The sequence below is a fragment of the Vanellus vanellus genome (genome assembly GCF_965231255.1).
Source record: "Vanellus vanellus genome assembly, contig: HAP1_SCAFFOLD_45, whole genome shotgun sequence".
NCBI classification, from domain to species: Eukaryota; Metazoa; Chordata; class Aves; order Charadriiformes; family Charadriidae; genus Vanellus; species Vanellus vanellus.
In genome coordinates, this window is record NW_028128545.1 from 1,888,628 (window position 1) to 1,909,721 (window position 21,094).

The 21,094-nt window shown below is 51.4% G+C and overlaps 1 protein-coding gene across 1 annotated transcript; it reads right to left on the minus strand.

Moving 5' to 3' along the window:
• Window positions 1-818: 818 nt before the first annotated feature.
• LOC309684271 (olfactory receptor 14J1-like) lies at window positions 819-1,781 on the minus strand (the record flags this gene model as incomplete). The annotated part of the gene is made up of 1 exon (XM_082500202.1): window positions 819-1,781. One exon carries the CDS (start codon window positions 1,779-1,781, stop codon window positions 819-821), a length of 963 nt encoding a protein of 320 aa, XP_082356328.1.
• Between the last annotated feature and the right edge of the window lie 19,313 nt (window positions 1,782-21,094).

The following is a 21,094-nucleotide window of genomic DNA, read 5'->3' on the forward strand; positions in this document are numbered from 1 at the left end:
CAGCCCAGACCCTCCCTGAATCTGGCCACCTCCTGCCCTCTCCCCAGTGCAGCCCAGCAGAGCAGACCCATTGGGACTGGTCCCACAGCAGGACATGGAGGCCAGTGAGAATGTCACCCAGCTGGCATGCTGAGGAGATCTCCTCCCCAGACAGCTTGCAGACCCAGCTGCCAACCTTCCTGCCCAGGGTGGCATGAGAGAATTGGCCCAGGGCATCCTCAGGAAGGTCCTTTTTCCCCAGGGACAGGGCAGCCTGGCCAAGATGTCCCACTACAGCAAAAGGGTTTCTCTGTCCATGTCTGCCCTGCTCTTCTCCCGGCACAGCCCATCTCCCCTCAGAGCCTCTTCCCGAGAGAGCTCATCTGTGCTGGCCTGGCCAGCCATTCCTGCATCTCCTCCCCAGGTGTCCCACAGCCCTCGAGCTGGTTGTGTGGCTCTGCAGAGCCGGGGGCTGTGGTGCCCAGGGCCATGCTGGTCAGGCTGGGAGGCAGACCCAGCTCAGGTGACTCCTGCCCCCTCCACCTCAGCACACAGACGCTGCCCCTTGAGCTCCAGAGAAGATCTTGGAGAAACGATCTTGAACAAATAAGTTTGCAAAGGGTCTTTTATTTTGTTTAAACACACTGAGAGAGCAGCTTCTTATTTACACAAGGTCTCTGGCTCACACAAGACAGGCAGATGCTGACATAGAAATAGGATAAAGGGTGACTCTTGTTCACAGCATTAATACAACCCAGAAAAGCTAAAAAGCAAAGGAAAGAGAGGAAAAAAAAAAACTAGTCAAGAGAGTCTGGGCCTCTAATGTGTTACGTCATGTGTTATCTGTAGAAGAAGATTGGATATGTAATTGCTGCTTCTGAAAAGAAAACAGTCATAAGTTTCCTTAGGGCATCCTTGAGCTCCTGGTTCCTCATGCTGTAGATAAGGGGGTTCACTGCTGGAGGCACCACCGAGTACAGAAGGGACACCAACAGGTCCAGGGATGGGGAGGAGATGGGGGGGGGCTTCAGGTGGGCAAATATGCCAGTGCTGACAAAGAGGGAGACCACGGCCAGGTGAGGGAGGCACGTGGAAAAGGCTTTGTGCCGTCCCTGCTCCGAGGGGATCCTCAGCACTACCCGGAAGATCTGCACATAGGACATCACAATGAAAACAAAACACCCAAATACAAAACAGGAACTAACCACAAGAAGCCCAACTTCCCTGAGGTAAGCATCTGTGCAGGAGAGCTTGAGGATGTGGGGGATTTCACAGAAGAACTGGTCCAGGGCATTGCCCTGGCAGAGGGGCAGTGAAAATGTATTGGCCGTGTGCAGGAGAGAGTTGAGAAACCCACTGCCCCAGACAGCTGCTGCCATGCGGACACAAGCTCTGCTGCCCAGGAGGGTCCCGTAGTGCAGGGGTTTGCAGATGGCAACGTGGCGGTCATAGGACATGACAGTGAGAAGAAAAACCACTGCTGAAATTAAAAAGACAAACAGAAAGACTTGAGCAGCACATCCTGCATAGGAAATGACCCTGGTGTTCCAGAGGGAATTGGCCATGGCTTTGGGGAGAGTGGTAGAGATGGAGCCCATGTCAAGAAGAGAGAGGTTGAGGAGGAAGAAGTACATGGGGGTGTGGAGGCGGTGGTCGCAGGCGATGGCGGTGATGATGAGGCCATTTCCCAGGAGGGCAGCCAGGTAGATGCCCAGGAAGAGCCAGAATGTCAAGAGCTGCAGCTCCCGTGTGTCTGCGAATGCCAGGAGGAGGAAGTGGGTGATGGAGCTGTTGTTGGACATCTGATCTGTTTGTACATGAGGTTCTGCCAAAGGAGGAAAGCACACTCACAAGTTAGGACTGCTCTGAGCAAATCTCCTCACATTCCCTGTGTCTCATTCTCCTCTGTCCTTCCCAAACACACATGACCTTCCTCTTTCCTTTTAGAAACTTTTGACTTCGCCAAGTTCCAAGCTCTGCTTTGTGCTGGCCAAAGATGACACAAAGAGGAGGCTTCTGCCCACGGGCTCCCGAGCAGTCACTCCTGCTCGACAGCAGTGGGCATCTGGGAACGTGTGGCAGCTTCTGAAAGTCACCGTTTGCCTCATCGCTAACCCATGTGTCATGAAGACAAGCTGGTCATCATTTTCCATCAGGAGAATGCCAGATAAACTACCACCTGAACCCCCTTGTCCCCGTAGAGTACGAGGGTAAGAACAAGAGCAGCATGGACAGGAGGGGAAGATGGAGAAACGCTCCTGCTGAGGGAGGAAAGGGACCTATAGACAGTGCTCAGGAGTTTCTTCTCCTTGGTGTGTGGCTGCTGAGGAGGCACCTTGGCCAGAAGCCCCACAGCCTTGATGTCAGAAGCTCTGCTGAGTGAGAGAGGAGACCGGGGGTGGTTTCAGTAGAAGGCGCCCTCATTACAGGAGATGGCAGGAAGGTGCCCGAATCACCCTCCCAAGGCACATGGGAGCTGCTCCCTCTCTCCCTGCCCAGGGCTCTGCTGCCTGGAGCTGTCCCTGCTGGGAGATCTTTCTCTGGCAGCACGTCTCCTCCCCGGCAGTGCACACAGAACCCATCCTAGACGCTGTGTGCTCAGCTCTGCCCTGCAGACACCTCCTGGCAGCAGAAGACTGCCCAGGAGCATCCCTGTGGGCGCAGGCTCTGACAGGAACATCTGACCGACCCTGATAAGGCTGCAAAGGTGATGCTGGGTGCTGTCTCTAAGCTGTAAGGCATTGATTTTTCTTGATCCCAGAATTATTCCCCTCTCAAATTTGGAGACTCAGTGCCTTCTCAAGAATGGGGAGATGAATCTCCATGTCTCACTCCTCACACAGAAACAGAAAAGCAGAAGACTGAAAGCACAAAATCCTTCCCTTTCAGGTACCCCTGCCTTGATGTTCTTCTTGAAAAGTGTCCTCTGCCACTGCCCTTGAGCTGTGAGCAGCCCTGACCCACGCAGTTCTCCCTCTCAGAAGCAGAACCCTGCCATGCAAGGAGTTGCTCCTTCCACCCACGGCTTCTCCCCACAGAATCTTTGTGGGAGCACCCTGGGCAGGCGCAGAGCTGACCCTGGCAGGCGGCAGAGTCCCTGCCCCGGCACACAGCCCCTGGGGTGCAGGGACCCTGCTGGCAAGGACAGCCCTGCCCACCCCTGCCTGCACACCTATCTTCAAACCCCAGAGCCATCCCTGGGAGAGGGTAGCTGACCTTCATTGTCCCTTTGAAGGTGCAACAGGACATCCCTGCTCTGAAGCACGTCCTCCTGCTCCACACCAGAAAAGCCAGGAGAGCCGTCCTGACAGCTCCTATCAGCCATGGCATGTGCCAGGTGTAGGAGACACTGCCAGGAACTCATCCGCACTGCCCCACAGCCAGAGACTTACCATGGGGAAGGCTGTGAAGGGTTCTTCCCCGGTGCGCTCTCTCCTGTCCTCCCACGCCAGACTGCCTTTACCTCTCTCTCCCTTCTCTTGTCTGCCCTCGCTGCCTGCAGGCAGTGCCCTCAGCCCTGCTGCGCTGTGCAGAGGAGCTGCTCCTGGGCAGAGCTGTCTCTCTGCAGCGCTGCCCGCTTGCCAGGAGCTCCCTTTGGCCCAGCAGCCCGGCCCAGCTCAGCAGCAGAGGACCAGCCCACGGTGGCACTGTCTCTGTCCCCTCTGGGCTCCCTCAGAGATGTCCCTGGGGCTCCAGGGGAACCTGCTGGGAAACAAGCTGAAGTCAGCACTGATGTTTTGTCCATCAGCTGGGGAGAGAAACTTCTTTCCAGCAGTGTCATTTCCCCTGTGAGAGACAGAGTTCAGTCCAAGAATCCCCTCTTTTTGTCCCACTTGCAGATAGACACCCAGGCAGTGAAAGGCAGGAATGTCATGTTCCTCCTGTAGCCATGCAAAGCACAGGTGACACATGAGGTGCCAGAGGTGCTGCCAGACAGTTGCAGGAAACTGATGGAGCAATTCAGAGGGACAGGGCAGCGTCTAGGGTCATCATTTTGGAGGCTGCTGGGGCATGTCTTTGGCCTGATGAAGTGTCAGCAGATGCCCACCTTTAGGAAAATCAAGCCTGATCCTGCTCATGATGTCAAGGGCACCCTATAGAGGTATTCCGCTGAGCGAATGGAGTAATTCTCATCAGGAGAGCTGAGTCTCTCTCCCTTCTCCACCACCTGTCTTTACCACATCTCCTTTGGCACCCATGGCCCGTTTCTCACAGACACCCCTACAGTGCCTAACCTCCTTCAGGGCAGCTGCTCCACTGGAAGGTTACCTACACCCTGTGGTGCCACGGGAGGTGCCAGGGCTCTCCTGCACAGCCGCAGGCAGCCTGCAGGGACAGCACAAGACCTGCAGGAACACAATCGCCATTCAGAGCAGCCGTGTAACAGACCTCAAAAGAACCTCAGGGACATTCAGTGCTTTTGTTGAGGCAGGTGCAGTGAGGCAAGTCCTGTCCCATCTCCATCCAGTAGATGTAGGCAGTGCTTCTCCCACAGCCTTCAGTCACCCCTTTGATGATGCAAACAAGGAACAGAGTAATGATTTTCCCAGTGTTGTTGGATCATGGGATGTACATTGCTGAGGACATTTTCCAGAGCACCCTGTCCTTCCTGGAGATCAGCTTCCCCTGCACCACAGGGCCCTGCAGGGCTGCAGAGACGTCCAAGACAGCAAAGCCCTCTCCTGCCAGGGCTGCACAGTCCAGCCCTGCATCTCTGTGGGCCCGAGGATTTGCTCTCCTTTGGGTCACCTCATTTCCTCTTCCCAGTGCCATCTGTCATCCACCCCTGCATGCTCTGAAGAGAAACTTTGCCTTGAATGGCACCTTGGGCACTTGGTACTGCCTTTCTTTGTTACGCATCTGAGCTTGGTCCTGGTGCTTGGCTGAGGTCCAGCATATCTGCTCTGATTATTAATTAGGAAGGACTTGATAGGTTAAGGGGGAATGGGTTCACACTGGAAGAAGGTAGATTTAAATTAGGGTTTAGGGAGACATTTTTCACTTTGAGAGTGTTAAGGCACTGGAACAGGTTGCCCAGAGAAGTTGTGGGAGGTCCTGCCAGCACATCCACCAGCTCCTTCAATACTCTGGGATGAATCTCATCAGGCCCCATGGACTTTTGAACATTCAGCTGATACGGCTGTTCTCTGGCAATTTCCGTCCCACAAATGGAAAGTCTTTGTTTCCATACTCGTGGCCCTCCGACTCAGGGGACCAGGCAGCCCAAGCTCTAGATGCATGATTAACAAGTGAGTCAAAAAGAAGCATTGCACACCGCTGCTTTTTCTTCATCCCTCTTAGTCAGATCACCATCTTCAACAACTATCAGTCCAATGTTTTCTCTAGACCTCCTTTTACTATTAAAGTACTTAAAAAAGCACTTCTTGTTTTATAGAATGCTTTAGGTTGGAAGGGACCTTGAAGATCATCAAGTTTCAACCCCCCTGCCATAGGCAGGGACACCTCCCACTAGACCAATTTGCTCAAAGCCCCATCCAGCCTGGCCTTAAACACCTCTGGGGATGGGGCCTCAAGAACTTCTCTGGGCAACCTGTGCCACTGCCTTACAGCCCTTAAAGTGAAAAATTCCTTCCTAATATTTAATCTAAATCCACCCTCTTCCAGTTTAAAGCCATTCCCCCTCGTCCTATCACTACAAGCCCTAGTAAAAAGTCCTTCCTCAGCTCTCCTGTAGGTCCCCTTTATGTACTGGAAGGGGCTATAAGGTCTCCCTGGAGCCTTCTCTTCTCCAGGCTGACCAACCCCAACTCTCTTAGCCTGTCCTCATAGGAGAGCTGCTCCAGACTGCTGATCATCTTCAGGGCCTCCTCTGGACCTGCTCTAACAGGCCCATGTTCTTCTTATGTTGTGGGGGTCAGAGCTGGATGCAATATTCCAGGTGTAATCTCACGAGAGCGGAGTAGAGGGGCAGAATCACCTGCCTTGACCTGATGGCCATGCTGCTTTTTATGGACACCAGGATCTGCTTTGCCTTCTGTGTTGCGATCGCACATTGCTGGCTCATGTTGAGCTTCTCATCTATCAGCACCTCCAGGTCCTTCTCCTCAGGGCTGCTCTCCAGCCATTTCCCTCCAAGCCTGTATGTGTACTTGGGATTGCCCCGACTCAGATGTAAGACCTTGCACTTGGCCTTGTTGAACTGCATGAGGTTGGCTTGGGCCCACCTCTCCCGCCTGTCCAGTTCCCTCTGGATGGCATCTCTCCTCTCCAGCGTGTCTACCTCACCACAAGCTTGGTTTCATGGGAAAACTTGCTGAGGGTGCACTCAACCCCACTGTCCATGTTGCCGACAAAGATGTTGAACAGCACGGGTCTCAGTACTGACCCCTGAGGAACGCCACTCGTCACTGCTCTCCACTTGGACATGGAGCAATTGACCGCAACATTTTGATTGCAACTGTCCAGCCAGTTCTTTATCTACTGAGTGGTCCGTCTGTCGAATCCATGTGTCTCCAATTTAGGGACCAAGATATTGTGTGGGACAGTGTCAAACACTTTGCACAAGTCCAGGTAGGTGACTTCAGTTGCTCTTCCCTTGTCCACTGCCACTGTAAACCTTTCGTAGAAGGCCACCAAATTTGTCAGGCAGGATTTGCCCTTGGTGAAGCCATGTTGGCTGTCACCAGTCACCTTGTTTTCCATCTGCCTTAGCAGAGTTTCCAGGAGGATCTGCTCCATGATCTTGCCAGGCACAGAGGTGAGACTGACTGGCCTGTAGTTCCCTGGGTTTTCATTTTTTTTTTCCTTTTTGAAAATAGGGGTTATTTTTCCCATTTTTCCAGTCAGTGGGAACATCACCAGACTGCCATGACTTCTCAAATATGAGGGACAGTGGCTTAGCAACTTCATCTGTCCGTTCCCTCAGGACCCGCGGATGTGTCTGAACAGGTCCCATGAACTTGTGCACCTTCAGGTTCCTCAGGTGGTCTCGTACTTGATCTTCACCTACAGTGGGAGGTTCTTCCTTTTCCAGCTCCTTGCCTTTGCCTTATGCATCACGGGTAGTGTGGCTGCAGTCTTTGCCAGTGAAGACTGAGGCAAGAAAGTCATTGAGGACCTCAGCTTTGTCTCTGTCCCGGGTGACGTTCTTCTCTTCTCCTTCCAGAGAGGGCCCACGTCTTTGATAGTCTTTCTTTTCTCTCTGACATACTTAAAGAAGGATTTTTTGTTTGTCTTGATGCCCCTGGCCAGATTTAGTTCTATCTGGGCTTCAGCTTGCCTAGCCGAATCGCGGGCTGCTTGAACAATTTCTCTGTATTCCTCCCAGGCTACCCGCCCATGTTTCCAATCCCTCTAGGCCTCCTTTTTACTTGTGATCATGTCCAGGAGCTCCTTGTTCATCCAGGCAGGCCTCCTGGCTTTTCTGCCTGACGCCTTCTTTGTAGGGATGCATCAATCCTGAGCTTGCAGAAGGTGGGCCTTGAATATTAACCAGCTTGCTTGTGCCCTTCTTCCCTCCAGCACTTCCTTCCATGGCTTCATAACAAGCAGATTCTTCAAGAGGCCAAAGTCAGCTATGCTAAAGTGCAAGGTGGTCAGCTTACTGAGCACCTTCCTCGCTGCCTTGAGGATCTCCAACTCCACCATTTCATGGTCACGGCAGCCCAGGCTACCCTTGAGCTTGACACTGCCTACCAGCCCCTCCTCTTTGGAAAGGACAAGGTCCAGCAGAGCTCCTCTCCTCGTTGGCTCCTCTACCACTTGGAGAAAGAAGTTGTCAATAAAACCCAAGACCTCCCCAATTGCCTATGCCCTGCTGTGTAACCCTTCCAACAGATGTCAGCAAACTTGCTGAGGGGACATTCTGTCCCCTCATCCAGGATGCTGATTAACATGTTGAACAAGACTGGCCAGTACTGACCCCTGGGGAGCACTGCTACTTACAGGCCTCCAACTAGACTCTGCGCCGAACACTATGCTATATCAGCCTCATTCCCCACAATATTCTTGTGTCCAGTTAGGACATTATGGTCTGATTGGCTGGATAAGTAGATGGGTAATAACTGAGAAGGATAGTCGGGCTTGGAGGAATGTGCTGAATGCGTAGTGTTCTGCCCAGAGGGATGTATCTAGTAGGGTTCCACCATGTTTCAAGGGCTGTTAATTACCCAAAGGAGATGAGAAAATGCTTTTTTCATACCATTTTAGATGACACCTCATTGAGGAGAGCAGATACTATATTAGGTTTCCATCCCAATGGACCTAGACAGGCTTGAAGGACAGGCCAATAGTAACATCATGTTATCCAACAAGGACAGATCTAAAGTTCTTTCCCTGAGGCTGACTAAGGGCCTGAAGTGACAGAGGGCAGGGACTGCCTAGGTTGGTATCAGCACTGCAGGAAAGGCTCTGGTGGTCCTTCGGTTTCATTAGGCAAAACATGGAGCCATCAGCAAAGGCCAAAAGCATCCTGGGCAGTATGAGCAGGAGCACAGCCAGTGGGAGTGAATATCACCCTGGGCTTAGCACATGTGAGAACAGATCCAGAATCCTCCCCTAGGTTCTGACCCCCGGCAATACCTGAGAGACACTGGTAAACTGGAGCCTGTTCAGTGGAGGGCCACCAAGGTGGTCAGGGTTGGAGCACTTGTGCTGTGAGAAGAAGCTGAAAAATCTGGGCTTGTCCAGCTGGAAGAAAGGAGGATCTTGGGGGAACATACAGCAGCATGTCCTGGTGCACAACAGGATGCCCATGAGGCAGCAGTGTGCCTTGGTGGCCAAGAAGGCCAATGGCATCCTGTGGTGCATCAAGAAGAGTGTGGCCAGCAGGTCGAGGGAGGTCAACCTTCCCCTCTACTTTGCCCTGGTGAGGCCTCATCTGGAGTATTGTGTCCAGTTCTGGGCTCCCCAGTACAAGAAGGACAGGGATCTGCTGGAGAGGGTCCAGCAAAGGGCTACAAAGATGATGAGGGGATTGGAACATCTCTCTTATGAGGAAAGGCTGAGGGACTTGGGGCTTTTCAGTCTGAAGAAAAGAAGATGGAAGGGGGACCCTATCTATGCTTATAAATACTTACAGGGATGGTGCCAGGGGATGGGAACAGTCTTTTTTCAGTGGTGCCCAGTGATAGGACTATAGGGAACGGGCACAGACTTGAACGTAGGAAGTTCCATCTTAACATGAGGAGGAACTTCTTTCCTTTGGGTGTGGCAGAGCACTGGCACAGGCTGCCCAGAGAGGTTGTGGAGTCTCCCACTCTGGAAACATTCCAAACCCACCTGGACGCCATCTTGTGCAATTGCTGTAGGTGACCCTGATCTGGGAGGGGGTTTGGACGAGATGATCTCCAGAAGTCCCTTCCAACCCTGACCTCTCTGTGATTCTGTGAAACTGGAGAGACATGGATTTGAAGGGTGGACTGTTCGGTGGATGAGGAACTGATTGGATGGTCCCATCCAGAAGGTAGTGGTCAACGGCCTCATGTCCAGATGGAGACTGGTGACAAGTGGTGTCCCTCAGGGGTCCATACTGGGACCAGTACTGTTCAATATCTTCATCAATGACACAGGCAGTGGGATCGAATGCACCCTCAGCAAGTATGCTGATGACACCACGCTGAGTGGTGCGGTTGACGGTCCCAAGGGACAGGATGTCATCCAGAGGGACCTGGACAGGCTTAAGAAGTGGGCCCGTATGAACAGCATAAGGTTCAACAAGGCCAAGCGAAGGGTCCTGCACCTGGGTCGGGGCAATCCCTGATATCCATACAGCCTGGGGGATGAAGGGATGGAGAGCAGCCCTGCCGAGAAGGACTTGGGTGTACTGGGGCATGAAAAGCTGGACATGAGCTGGCAATGCGCCCTCACAGCCCAGAAAGCCAACGGTATCCTGGGCTGCATCAAAAGAAGTGTCACCAGCAGATCGAGGGAGGGGATTCTGCCCCTCTGCTCTGCTCTGGTGAGCCCTCACCTGGAGTGCTGCTCCAGCTCTGGAACCCTCAGCACAGGAGAGACACGGACCTGTTTGAGTGGGTCCAGAGGAGGCCACAAAGATGCTCTGAGGGCTGGAGCACCTCTGCAGTGAGGAAAGGCTGAGAGAGTGGGGTTGTTCAGCCTGGAGAAGAGAAGGCTCTGGGGAAACCTTATTGTGGCCTTCCAGTACCTAAAGGGGGCCTACAGGAGACCAGGGACAGAGTTTTTTGCAGGGCCTGTTGCGATAGGACAAAGGGTGATGGTTTAAACTAAAAGGGGGGAAATTTAGACTAGATATAAAGACCTTTTTAACTGTGAGGGTGGTGAGACACTGGCCCAGGTAGCCCAGAGAGATGGTAGATGCCCCATAACTGGAAACATTCCAGGCCAGGTTGGCCGGGGCTTGGAGACAGCTGACCCAGTTGAAGGTTTCTCTGCCCATGGCAGGGGGGTTGGACTAGATGACCTTTAATGGTCCCTTTTTACCCAAACCATTCTATAATTCTAAAAAGAGCCATTTTTTACTGGGAGGGGACCAAGTCTGTACTGGAAGGGTTTAATGAAATACAGTTTGAAATGGTACAGTGCCCAGTCATACTGGGAAGGGATCAGAGGATCCATTTTATACTGGGAGCGTGCTCAGCCTGTACTTGGAGGGGTTAAAGAGGACTAGTTTGTAGTGGGAGGGGCCAAGTCTGTACTGGCAGGGATTAAACAATCCAGTTTGTACTGTGACAGAGCGCAGACTGTAGTTGGAAGGGGCCAGGGGATCCAGTTTGGACTGGGAGGGTGGCCCAGTGTACCCTGGGAGGGCCTAAAGGGATAAAGTTTGTACTGGGACAGGGCCCAGTCTGTTTGTACTGAGACGAGGCCCAGACTCTGATGGGACTGAGTCAGAGGATCCCGTTTCTACATGGAGAGGGCCCAGTCGGTACTGGGTGGAAACTGTGGGATCCAATCTGTACTGAGATGAGGCCCAGTCTGTCCAGGGCAGTGTTAAAGCGATCCATTTTGTACTGGTACACAGAGTAGTCTGCACTGGGAGCTGGGCTGGGATCCACTTTGGACTAGGAAGAGGCTCTGTCTCCACTGGGTGGAATTAAAGGGATTCTGCTTATACTGGGACAAGGCCCATTCTGTACTGGGAGGGAATCAGGGGATCCAGTTTGGACCGGGACAGGGCCCAGTCTGTCCTGGCATAAGTTAGAGGATCCAGATTGTATTGGAGGTGGCCAGTTGGTAGTGGGTGGGGCCCAGGGAGTCCATTTTGGACTCGGCATTGGCCCAGTCTGTACTGGGAGGGGTTAAAGGGATCCAGGTTCTATTTGGACGGAGCCCAGTCTTTACTGTCAGGTGTTTAAGGGATCCAGTTTAGAACGGGATAGAACCCAGTCTGTACTTGGAGGGGTTAAATGGAGTAATCTCTATTTGTTGACAGTCAGTTCCGTACTGGGAGGGGAGCAGGGGATCCAGTTTGTACCAGGAGGGTACCCAGTCTGTACTGGGAGGGGGCCACAGCATCTAGTTCGTACTGCCACGGGGACCAGTCTGTAGTGGGAGGGGTTAAGGGATTTGGTGTGTACTGGGAAGGGCGCAGTGTATAGCGGGAGGGTTTAAAGAGATAAAGTTTATAATGGAATGGGGCCCAGTGTTACAGGGAGGGGGCCATGGGATTCAGTTTGTACTGGCACCTGACCCATTTTCTGAGTGGAGGGAATAAGGCGGTTGAGTTTTTACTGGGACAGGAACTAATTTTTACTAAGAGAGGATCTAGTTATCCAGTTTGTACTAGGAGAGGGCCCCATCTCTACTGGCAGAGGTTGAGGGGATCCTCTTCGTACTGGGTCAGGGCCCAGTCTCTACTGGGAGGGGTTGAGGAGATCCACTTTCTAGTGAGACAGGGCATAGTCTGTCATGGGAGGGATTAAAGGGATGCAGTTTATACTGGGACAAGGCTCAGTCTGTACTGGGAGTGGACTGGGGATCCAGTTTGTACAGGGACGGGGCCCAGTATCTTGGACTTGAAAAGGCCCAGTCTGTGCTGGGAGGTTGCCAAGAGATCCAGTTTGTACTTGGATGGTACCCAGTCTGCATTCCGTGGGGATCAGGGGGTCCCACTAATACTGGGTTAAGGCCCAGTCTATCCTGGGACACGTTAAAATAATCCACTTTGTACTGGGACAGGATGCAGTCTGTACTGGGAGATGTTAAATAAAGGCCAAGAAGGCAGATATCATGGTGGAAGTCTGCTATAGACCACCCAACCAGGATGAAGAGACAGATGAAATATTCTGGAAGCAGCTGGGAGAAGTGTCACCATAGCCAGACCTTGTCCTCGTGGGGGACTTCAACTTACCGGATGTCTGCTGGAAATGCAATACAGTGGAGAGGAAACAGCCCAGGAGGGTCCTGGAGTGCGTTGAGGATAACTTCCTGACGCAGCGGGAGAGGGAGCAGAGGAGGGAAGCACCCCGCTGGAGCTGTTGTTTGCCAACAGAGAAGGGCTTGTGGGGGACATGAGGACTGGAGGCCATCTGGGGCATAGTGATCATGAAATGACAGAATTTTCAATTCTTGGAGAAGTCAGGAGGGGGGTCAGCAGAACTGCCAGCTGGGACTTCCGGAGGGCGGGCTTTGGCCTGTTTAGGGGTCTGGTTAACAGAGTCCCTTGGGAGGATATCCTGAAGGGCAAAGGAGCCCAGGAAGGCTGGACATCCATCAAGAAGGAACTTTTAAAGGCATGGGAGCAGGCTGTCCCCATGTGCCAAAAGACGAGCCGTCAGGGAAGAAGACCTGGCTGAACAGAGAGCTTTGGCTGGAACTGAGAGGAAAAAAGGAGTTTATGACAGTTGGAAGAAGTGGCAGAAAACTCAGTTGGACTGCAAGGATGTCAGGAGGTTATGCAGGGAGAAAATTAGAAGGATTAAAGCCCAACTAGAAATTAATCTGGCCATGCCATAGACGACAATGAAAAATGTTTCTGTAAATACATCATCAACAAAAGGAGGGTGAAGAAGAATCCCCGTCCTTCATTGGATGTGGAGGGAAACACAGTGACCAGGGATGAGGAAAAGGCTGACGTTCTTAATGCCTTCTTTGCCTCAGTCTTTAAGAGTAAGACCAGTTGCTCTCTGGGTACCCAGCCCCCTGAGCTGGAAGACACGGGTGGGGAGCAGAATGAAGCCCCCACAATCCAAGGGGAATTGGCGAGGGACCTGCTACATCACTTAGAAATACACAAGTCTATGGGGCCGCATGAGATCCACCCAAGGGTACTAAGGGAGCTGGCGGGAGTGCTCACCAAGCCACTTTCCATCATTGATCAGCATTCCTGGCTAACTGGGGTGGTCCCAGTTGACTGGAAGATAACAAACATGGCACCCAACTACAAGAAGGACCAGAAGGAGGACCTGGGGAATTACAGGCCTGTCAGTCTGACCTCGGTGCTGGGAAAAGTTATAGAGGAGATCATCCTGAATTCCATCATGCGGCACGTACAGGACAACCAGGCGATCAGACCCAGCCAGCATGGGTTTATGAAAGGCAGGTCCTGCTTGAGAAACCTGACCTCCTTCTATGACAAGGTGACCCTCTTAGTGGGTGAGGGAAAGGCTGTGGATGTTGTTTACCTGGGCTTCATTAAAGCCCTTGACACTTTCCCACAGCATTCTCCTGGAGAAACTGGCTGATCATGGATTGGGCAGGCGTACACTTTGCTGGGTAAAACACTGGCTGGATGGCCGGGACCAAAGTGTGGTGGTGAATGGAGTTCAATCCATTTGGTGGTCGGTCACAAGTGATGTCCGTGGGGCTCAGTACTGGGGCCGGTTCTCTTTAATACCTTTATCAACGATCTAGACAAGGGGGTGGAGTGCCCCCTCAGTAAATTCCCGGATGACACTAAGCTAGGCGGGCGTGTTGATCTACTTCAGGGTAGAAAGGCTCTACAGAGGGGTCTGGACCGGCTGGACTGATGGGCCGAGGCCAAAGGTGTGGGGTTCAACAAGGCCAAGTGCCGGGTCCTGCACTTGGGTCACAACAACCTCATGCAGCGCTACATGCTTGGGGCAGAGTGGCTGGAAAGCTGCCCAGCAGAAAAGGACCTGGGGGTGTTGGTGGCTGAATATGAGCTGGCAGTGTTCCCAGGTGGCCATGGAGGCCCAGAGCATCCAGGCTTGTACCAGTAATAGTGTGGCCAGGAGGACTAGGGAAGTGATCATCCCCCTGAACTCGGCACTGGTGAGACCCCACCTCGAGTACTGTGTTCAGTTTTGAGCCCCTCAGTACAAGAAAGACATTGACGTGTTGGAGTGTGTCCAGAGAAAGGCAATGAAGCTGGTGAGGAGTCTGGAGGACAAGTCTTATGAGGAGCGGCTGAGGGAGCTGAGGTCGTTCAGCCTGGAGAAGAGGAGGCTGAGGGGAGACTTCCTCGCTCTCTACAGTTCCCTGAAAGGACGTTGTAGCGAGGTGGGGGTTGGTCTCTTCTCCCAAGTAATGAGAGATAGGACTTGAGGAAATGGCCTCCAGTTTCTCCAGGGGAGATTTACACTGCGTATTAGGAACAATTTCTTCAGCTAAAGGGCTTTCAAGCACTGAACAGGCGGCCCAGGGAAGTGGTTGAGTCACCATCCCTGGAGGTATTTAAGGGACGTGTAGATGTGGCCCATAGGGACATGGTTTAGTGGTGGACTTGGCAGTGTTAGGTTTGCAGTTGACCTCTATGAACTTACAGGTCTTCTGCAATTCTAAATGATTCTATGATTCTTTTGGGACTCCGGACTTTGTTTTGTCCTTGCCCCTTTTTGGGAGGCCAGGAGGCGTCACAGAATTTTCCTACACTCGGCCTTTCTCCCCCTCACACCCCACCACCCCCAGGAAGAGCCCTGAGCCACCAGTGAGGAGCAGGACCTGCCTTCCCAGGGCCTGGGGGTCAGGGTTTGGCCTTTCTACTGCATCAAGCAAGCCAAGGGGTTCCTCAGCATTACAGCCACCTGCACAGTGCCTCTGCCTACCTGCAACCACAGCCTCCAGTTATCTCCTCTAACGAGTCCCTGGGGAGGCTTTGGCAGTAACGACCCTCAGTGGGGCCAATCAAGGCTTCCAGGTACTTTGCTCCTGACTTGGACTTCTTGAGCACTTTGTTCAGTCTTCTCTCAGTGACTGAGGCTCATGGACTCAGCACCAAATACACCGTGGGGCTCATTAAGAGACAGAAAGCCCTAACAAGGTCTTTATCTTTCTTATCATTTTCTTCCAATCTTCAAGACTTGTACAGCCAATTAGAGAGGTTTCAGAGTGTAGTTAAGGAGGAGATTTCAAAGTGCACCTAATAAAAATGTCTTTTTCATTTTAAAGGGTATAATGTGTTACTCATGATTATCGCTTATGATTGTGATAGAAGCATTCTCTGATGGTTATGGATAGAGGGTGTCCCTTCAGGAGGTCTGGACAGGGAGGAAAAGCAGTCCCTGGAGGTCTGACACCGTAGGACAGCTTTGCTCCTCACCTCCCCACCCTCCCCATTTCTGACATTGGCCACCTGGGACTGACACCACTGGTCCTTGCATCAAACTTCTCCACTGAAGTCTGCAGCTGGATGTCACAGCCCCATTGCCCCATCTCCCACCCGCACTCCTCAGAGCCCTGGCTGCACCCAGGCACAGGAGAACTTTTCCTGGTTGTAAGAAAAGAAAAGTAAAGCATAATCGGTTTTCCTACACAATAACACACACTCCGCAATCACATGCTCAGGACAAGCTCCCTCTCATGAGGCTGCCTTTCTACAAGGGAGTTCTTAGGAGAAATAGATTAGGAAGGTAGATAGAAAAGACAGATATAAACACAATTAAAGAGTTGGCCGAGGAGACAATTAGACTGTTGAAAGACAGGCAGGGTTTTAACTCCCTGAAAGTCAAAGCAACAACACAGGTGAGAGGTATCTGAGTGCAGAAAGAGTAAGGGGAGGAGAAAAGTGGCGAAGAATGGAGTGGGCCTTTGCCCAGAGAGTCTGCATCTACAAAGATGACTTTAGAAATGAATGTTGTCTCAGGAGAAGTATAAGCACCTGAGAGATTAGAGAAAGTACACACACTGTGTAACGGGGAGAAGAGTGGTAATGAGGTTACAGGGGAAGATCAATATTTCTTTGGAATATCCCTTTTGACAGGTCATGGGATTGGCAGAGGTCTCCGGTGAGAGAGGACAAGCAAGTGTAGCGCCCGTCTTTGAAAGAGTCCAAACGTGCAACCCAGGGAGCCACTGGCTGTACAAGCTCACTTTGGTGAGGAGTATTGGTCCATCAGTCAGAGTCCTCCCTGGTGACACTTCTGGGCACCAACAACAGAAGCATGTGTCCAAGAACCATCAGCATGGATTTCATGGAATAGAATCATAGAATTGTTGAGGTTGGAAGGGACCTTTAAGATCATCAAGTCCAACCATCAACCTAACCTGACAAAACCACTTCTAAACCACGTCCCCAAGTTCCACATCTAGCCTTTTTTTAAACACCTCCAGGGATGGAGAATCCACCACCTCCCTGGAAAGCCTCTTCCAATGCTTGATAACCCTTTCAGTGAAAAAAAAAATTCCTAATATCCAATCTAAATCTCACCTGGCATAACTTGAACCCATTTCCTCTCGTCCTATCATTTGTCGCCAGGGAGAAGAGGTCAGCCCCCACCTCTCTACAACCTCCTTTCAGGTTCTACAACCTACCTTCAGGAAGGTAGTTGTAGAGAGTGATAAGATCTCCCCTCAGCCTCCTCTTCTCCAGGCTGAACAATTCAATTCCCTCAGCCGTTCCTCGTAAGACTTGTCCTCCAGACTCTTCACCAGCTTCGTTGCCCTTCTCTGGACACGCTCCAACACCTCAATGTCTTTCTTGTACTGAGGGGCCAAAAACTGAACACAGTACTCGAGGTGGGGTCTCACCAGTGACAAGTACATGGGGACGTTCATTGCCCCAGTCCTGCTGGCCACACTATTTCTGATACAGGCCAGGATGCTGTGGGCCTTCTTGGCCACCTGGGCATACTGCCGGCTCATATTCAGCCGGCTGTCCACCGACACCCCCAGGTCCTTCTCCCTCGGGCAGCTTTCCAGCCCCTCTGCCCCAAGCCTGTAGCGTCCATGGGGTTGTTGTGCCCCAAGTGCAGGACCCGGCACTTGGCCTTGTTGAACCTGAAACCCTGTTGAACCTGAAACATTGTTGAACCTGTGCTTATGATAATAAGCACAAATAAAGAGCTGCCTGAAGACAGAATTCCACAGACTGCTGAAAGACAGGCGAGTTTTAACTGCCCGAAGCTCACATCAGCAATGGGATTGTGGAGAGGTTTCTGAATGATGAAAGAGGAGGGGAAGGGAAATGTAAAGCGTAATCGCAAGCGCTTCTGTACACGTGCACTGCTGGAAAGGTGCCTTCAGACATGGTCAGGTTAGTTAGGAGAGGTGGAAATACATGGAAGATGAGGGAGATTAAATGCAGAGCCTGAGAGAGAGAGTCCTGACAATGCAAATAGAGGGGGAGGTCCATAGCTCTCCTCTTGCTATCAATGAACATCCTGAAAACTCCTCATTTTGATCTCATGGGAGAACATCAAATTTTTATTAAAAGTATTCATGTGTGTCAGGTGATGAGGTGGTGCTTATACACGTCAAAATGTCTCAGGCTTTCAGGCAGTGCTCCGCTGTCTGACCATCAGTACCCAGTGGTACCTCCAGAGGACCCCGTGTCTCTGAAGCCAATGCCTGGGCCTGGCCGCTGTCCCAGAGGAGCTGCTGGAGACCAGAACCCCTGGGAAGCTGCAGCTGGAGCCTGGGCAGAGGGTCCCAGGCACCTACAGTGGCAACACCGTTCCGTGTCCCTGTAATTGCATCCCACCCCAATTTTATCATCACTTGTCTTTGCAAACAGAGGCAGCACACAAAATGCCCCAGAGATCAGTATCTGAAAACAGGACAGAACCAAGTAAGGAGGAGAACACCACCTACAATTTTTGATGCTTATAGTTTCAGGTGGCCATTTCCTTCACTCTACGTCTTTCATTCTGCTTCTTTGTTTCCTTATCTTATTAAAATATTCTTATCCTTTCCATCATACTGGGACCTACAGCATTACGAAAGCTAATTTTTGTGTCTGGCACAGTCCCCAGGACCCCCCTAAAAATAGCTCCCTTCCCTGGACTGTTTATGCCACCTCCACACACTCGGTGCTGTGGACCACTCTTGCCTGATGGAGGAAAGCAGGTGGTGTGGACACTAAACACATGACAGATACTGCCTTTAAGCTCTTTCTCTTCCCAGAAGAGAAGAGAGAATTAGGAGAGATTTATGGGGTTTAAGGAAAACTAAAAGTACTGTAATAAAGTATTAAAATAGAAATAAATGATAATAATAAAAATAAAAAATGAAAGATAAACCATATATAAAAATCCAGCATCGAGCTCCCAGGGTAACGATCATGTCACTGGGAGACACTGGGAACATCCCAGCCTGGTTTCAGTGATGGACGGGAACGGGATTCCAGATCTGGATTCAGGAACACACCGATCAGGGTCAAAGGCAGACGAACAGATAGACTCCTCCTTGGACACTGTCCACTGAAGAAAGAGGGCTGACCCTTTGATCCCTCCGCTTTTATACTGAGCATGAGGCACTGTCCGTTCCTCCCCGCAGGTGCGACCCGGCTACGCTGTTCTGCTTCCCACCCTCCAACGGGGCACATGACAAAGGTCACTGCCCTTGGGTGTTATAGCAATAAGTATAAGCAAGAGCCTCTCTGCGCATCATTCTGTGGCATCAACTACAAACATCAGACTTTGTTGGCTAGAAGCAGACACTGTCTGAAGAATACCCCTTTAATTTCAGAGAGTGCAGGTAGTTAGAAGAGGTTTAGCTGAAAGGTAAAATTCTGAAAAAAATTGGTAATGTTTTACTTCAAAGCAGGACATCAGCCCAGCTGTCAACAACTGGCTATAAGGAGACTGCAGGAGACCACGTTCATGAGGAATCTAAGGAAGAGTGGGCTAGATGAGGAGACAGTGAGGTAGACTGAGAGATGAGTGTGTGACAGAACTCAGAGGGTTGTAGTTAATGGAGCAGTGTCAAGTGGGAGGCCTGTAACCAGTGGTGTCCCCCAGGGGTCAATACTTGGTCCAATTTTGTTCAATATATTCATCAATGACCTGGATGAGAGGATAGAGTGTATCCTCAGCAAGTTCGCTGATGATACCAAACTGGGTGGGGTGGCTGACACTCCAGAGGGCCATGTTGCCATCCAGCATGACCTGGACAGGCTGGAGAGGTGGGCAGAGAAGAACCTAGTGAGGTTCTACAAGAGCAAGTACAGGGTCCTGCACATGGGAAGGAAGAATGCAAAGCACCAGTATAGGTTAGGGGCGGACCTCCTGGGAAGCAGTTCTGAGGAGAAGGATCTGCAGGTCCTGATAGCAAATTATCCATGAGCCAGACATGTTCCCTTGTAGCAAGGAAGGCCAATGGCATCCTGGGCTGCACAGGGAAGAGTGTGGCCAGTAGGTCGAGGGAGGTCATTCTCCCCCTCTACTCTGCACTGGTGAGGCCACAACTGGAGTGCTGTGTGCAGTTCTGCGCTCCCCAGTTCAAGAGGGACAGGGAACTGCTGGAGAGAGTCCAGCGTAGGGCAACTAAGATGATTAAGTGATTGGAGCATCTCCATTATGAGGAAAGGCTGAGAGAGCTGGGACTCTTTAGCCTGGAGAAGAGAAGGCTGAGGGGAGACCTTATTATGGCGTATAAGTGTCTAAAGGGTGGGTTGAAGGAGGGATGGAGCCAGACACTTTTCAATGGTTCCCAGTGACAGGATGAGGGGTAATGGGCACAAGTTGGAACATAGGAAGTTCCATTCAAATACAAGAAAAAACTTCTTTAACTGTGAAGAAGGGTGACAGAGCACCTGTCCAGGCTGACCAGGGAGGCTGTGGAGTCGCCTTCTCTGGAGATTTTCAAGACCCACCTGGATGCAGTCCTGAGTAATGTGCTCTAGGCAATCCTGCTTTAGCAGGGGAGTTGGACTAGATGATCTCTAGAGGACCCTTCCAACTCTGAACATTCCATGATTCTGTGATTCTGTGATAATGACAGGGGAGGGTGAGGTGGCACACAGGGGAATTTGCAAGAAATGAGAAAAGGCAGGTGAAGGAGATCTCATTGGAATGGTGGGGGCTGTTAAAAGGTGGTAGTTGTCTGCTAGGTGTGTGACGATTGTCCTGGGGGATATTCGCTGGCGTGTCCAGCACAGACAGCCCCAGTGAAGACCCTCTTCTGCCAGTCCTTCATGTCTTTCTCAGGAGTCCTGGCTGTGAGAGCACACTGCTGCTTGCCTCCACCCTGAAAACCCACATAGTTATGCTGTACACTGTTTTCTTTTGAGATGCACATTCTTGGGAATATTCTTGAGAATAACTTTGGAAGAAGACCTAAGCCTTCAAGCCCTGCCCTGAGGAGACCCCCCGGTGCGCTGGAGGTGCTGTTAGGGAGGCCAGCTCTGTCAGAGCAGCGCTCAGTGCCTGTCCCTCCTGTGCTCACAGGGCTGCCACACAGCAGGACTAGGAGCTGCCCGAGCACTCAGCCTTACAGCAAGGCAAGGGCTCCGGAGGAGACCGTGGAAGTGGCAAGAGAGCAGCTCTGGCAAGACCAAGGCTGGTGCTCCCTGGCAGTGCTGCTGTGCTGGGACTCTCCCCTCCAGCTCTGCACACAGGCACTGCTCTGCTGCCTCAGAGAAGGCCTCAAAAGAAATGATCTTGGGCAAACAAGTTGCTGGAAGATTTTTATTTCTTTGAACATGGAGCGCTCCTTGCTTTCCCTGCTCTGGCAGGGGGGTTGGACTAGATGATCTCCAGAGGTCCCTTCCAAACCTATGATTCTATGATTCTATGAGAGCATGAATGCTTATTTACACAGTCTGTGAATATCACTAAGTCTGAAAAGTGCTTAGTTAGAAATATAAAAAGAAAAAAAATATTCTGGACAATATTATAAAAAGTATAAAAAGGCAAAAAAACCCAAAGACAAAACGAAAACTTTAAAAAAAAAAAAAAAACAAAAACAAAAACAACAACAACACAGAAGATCAGCATGACCTAGAATGAGTTATTTTGTAAGTGATTCACAGAAGAAGAAAGTTAAGTGCTTATGAAAA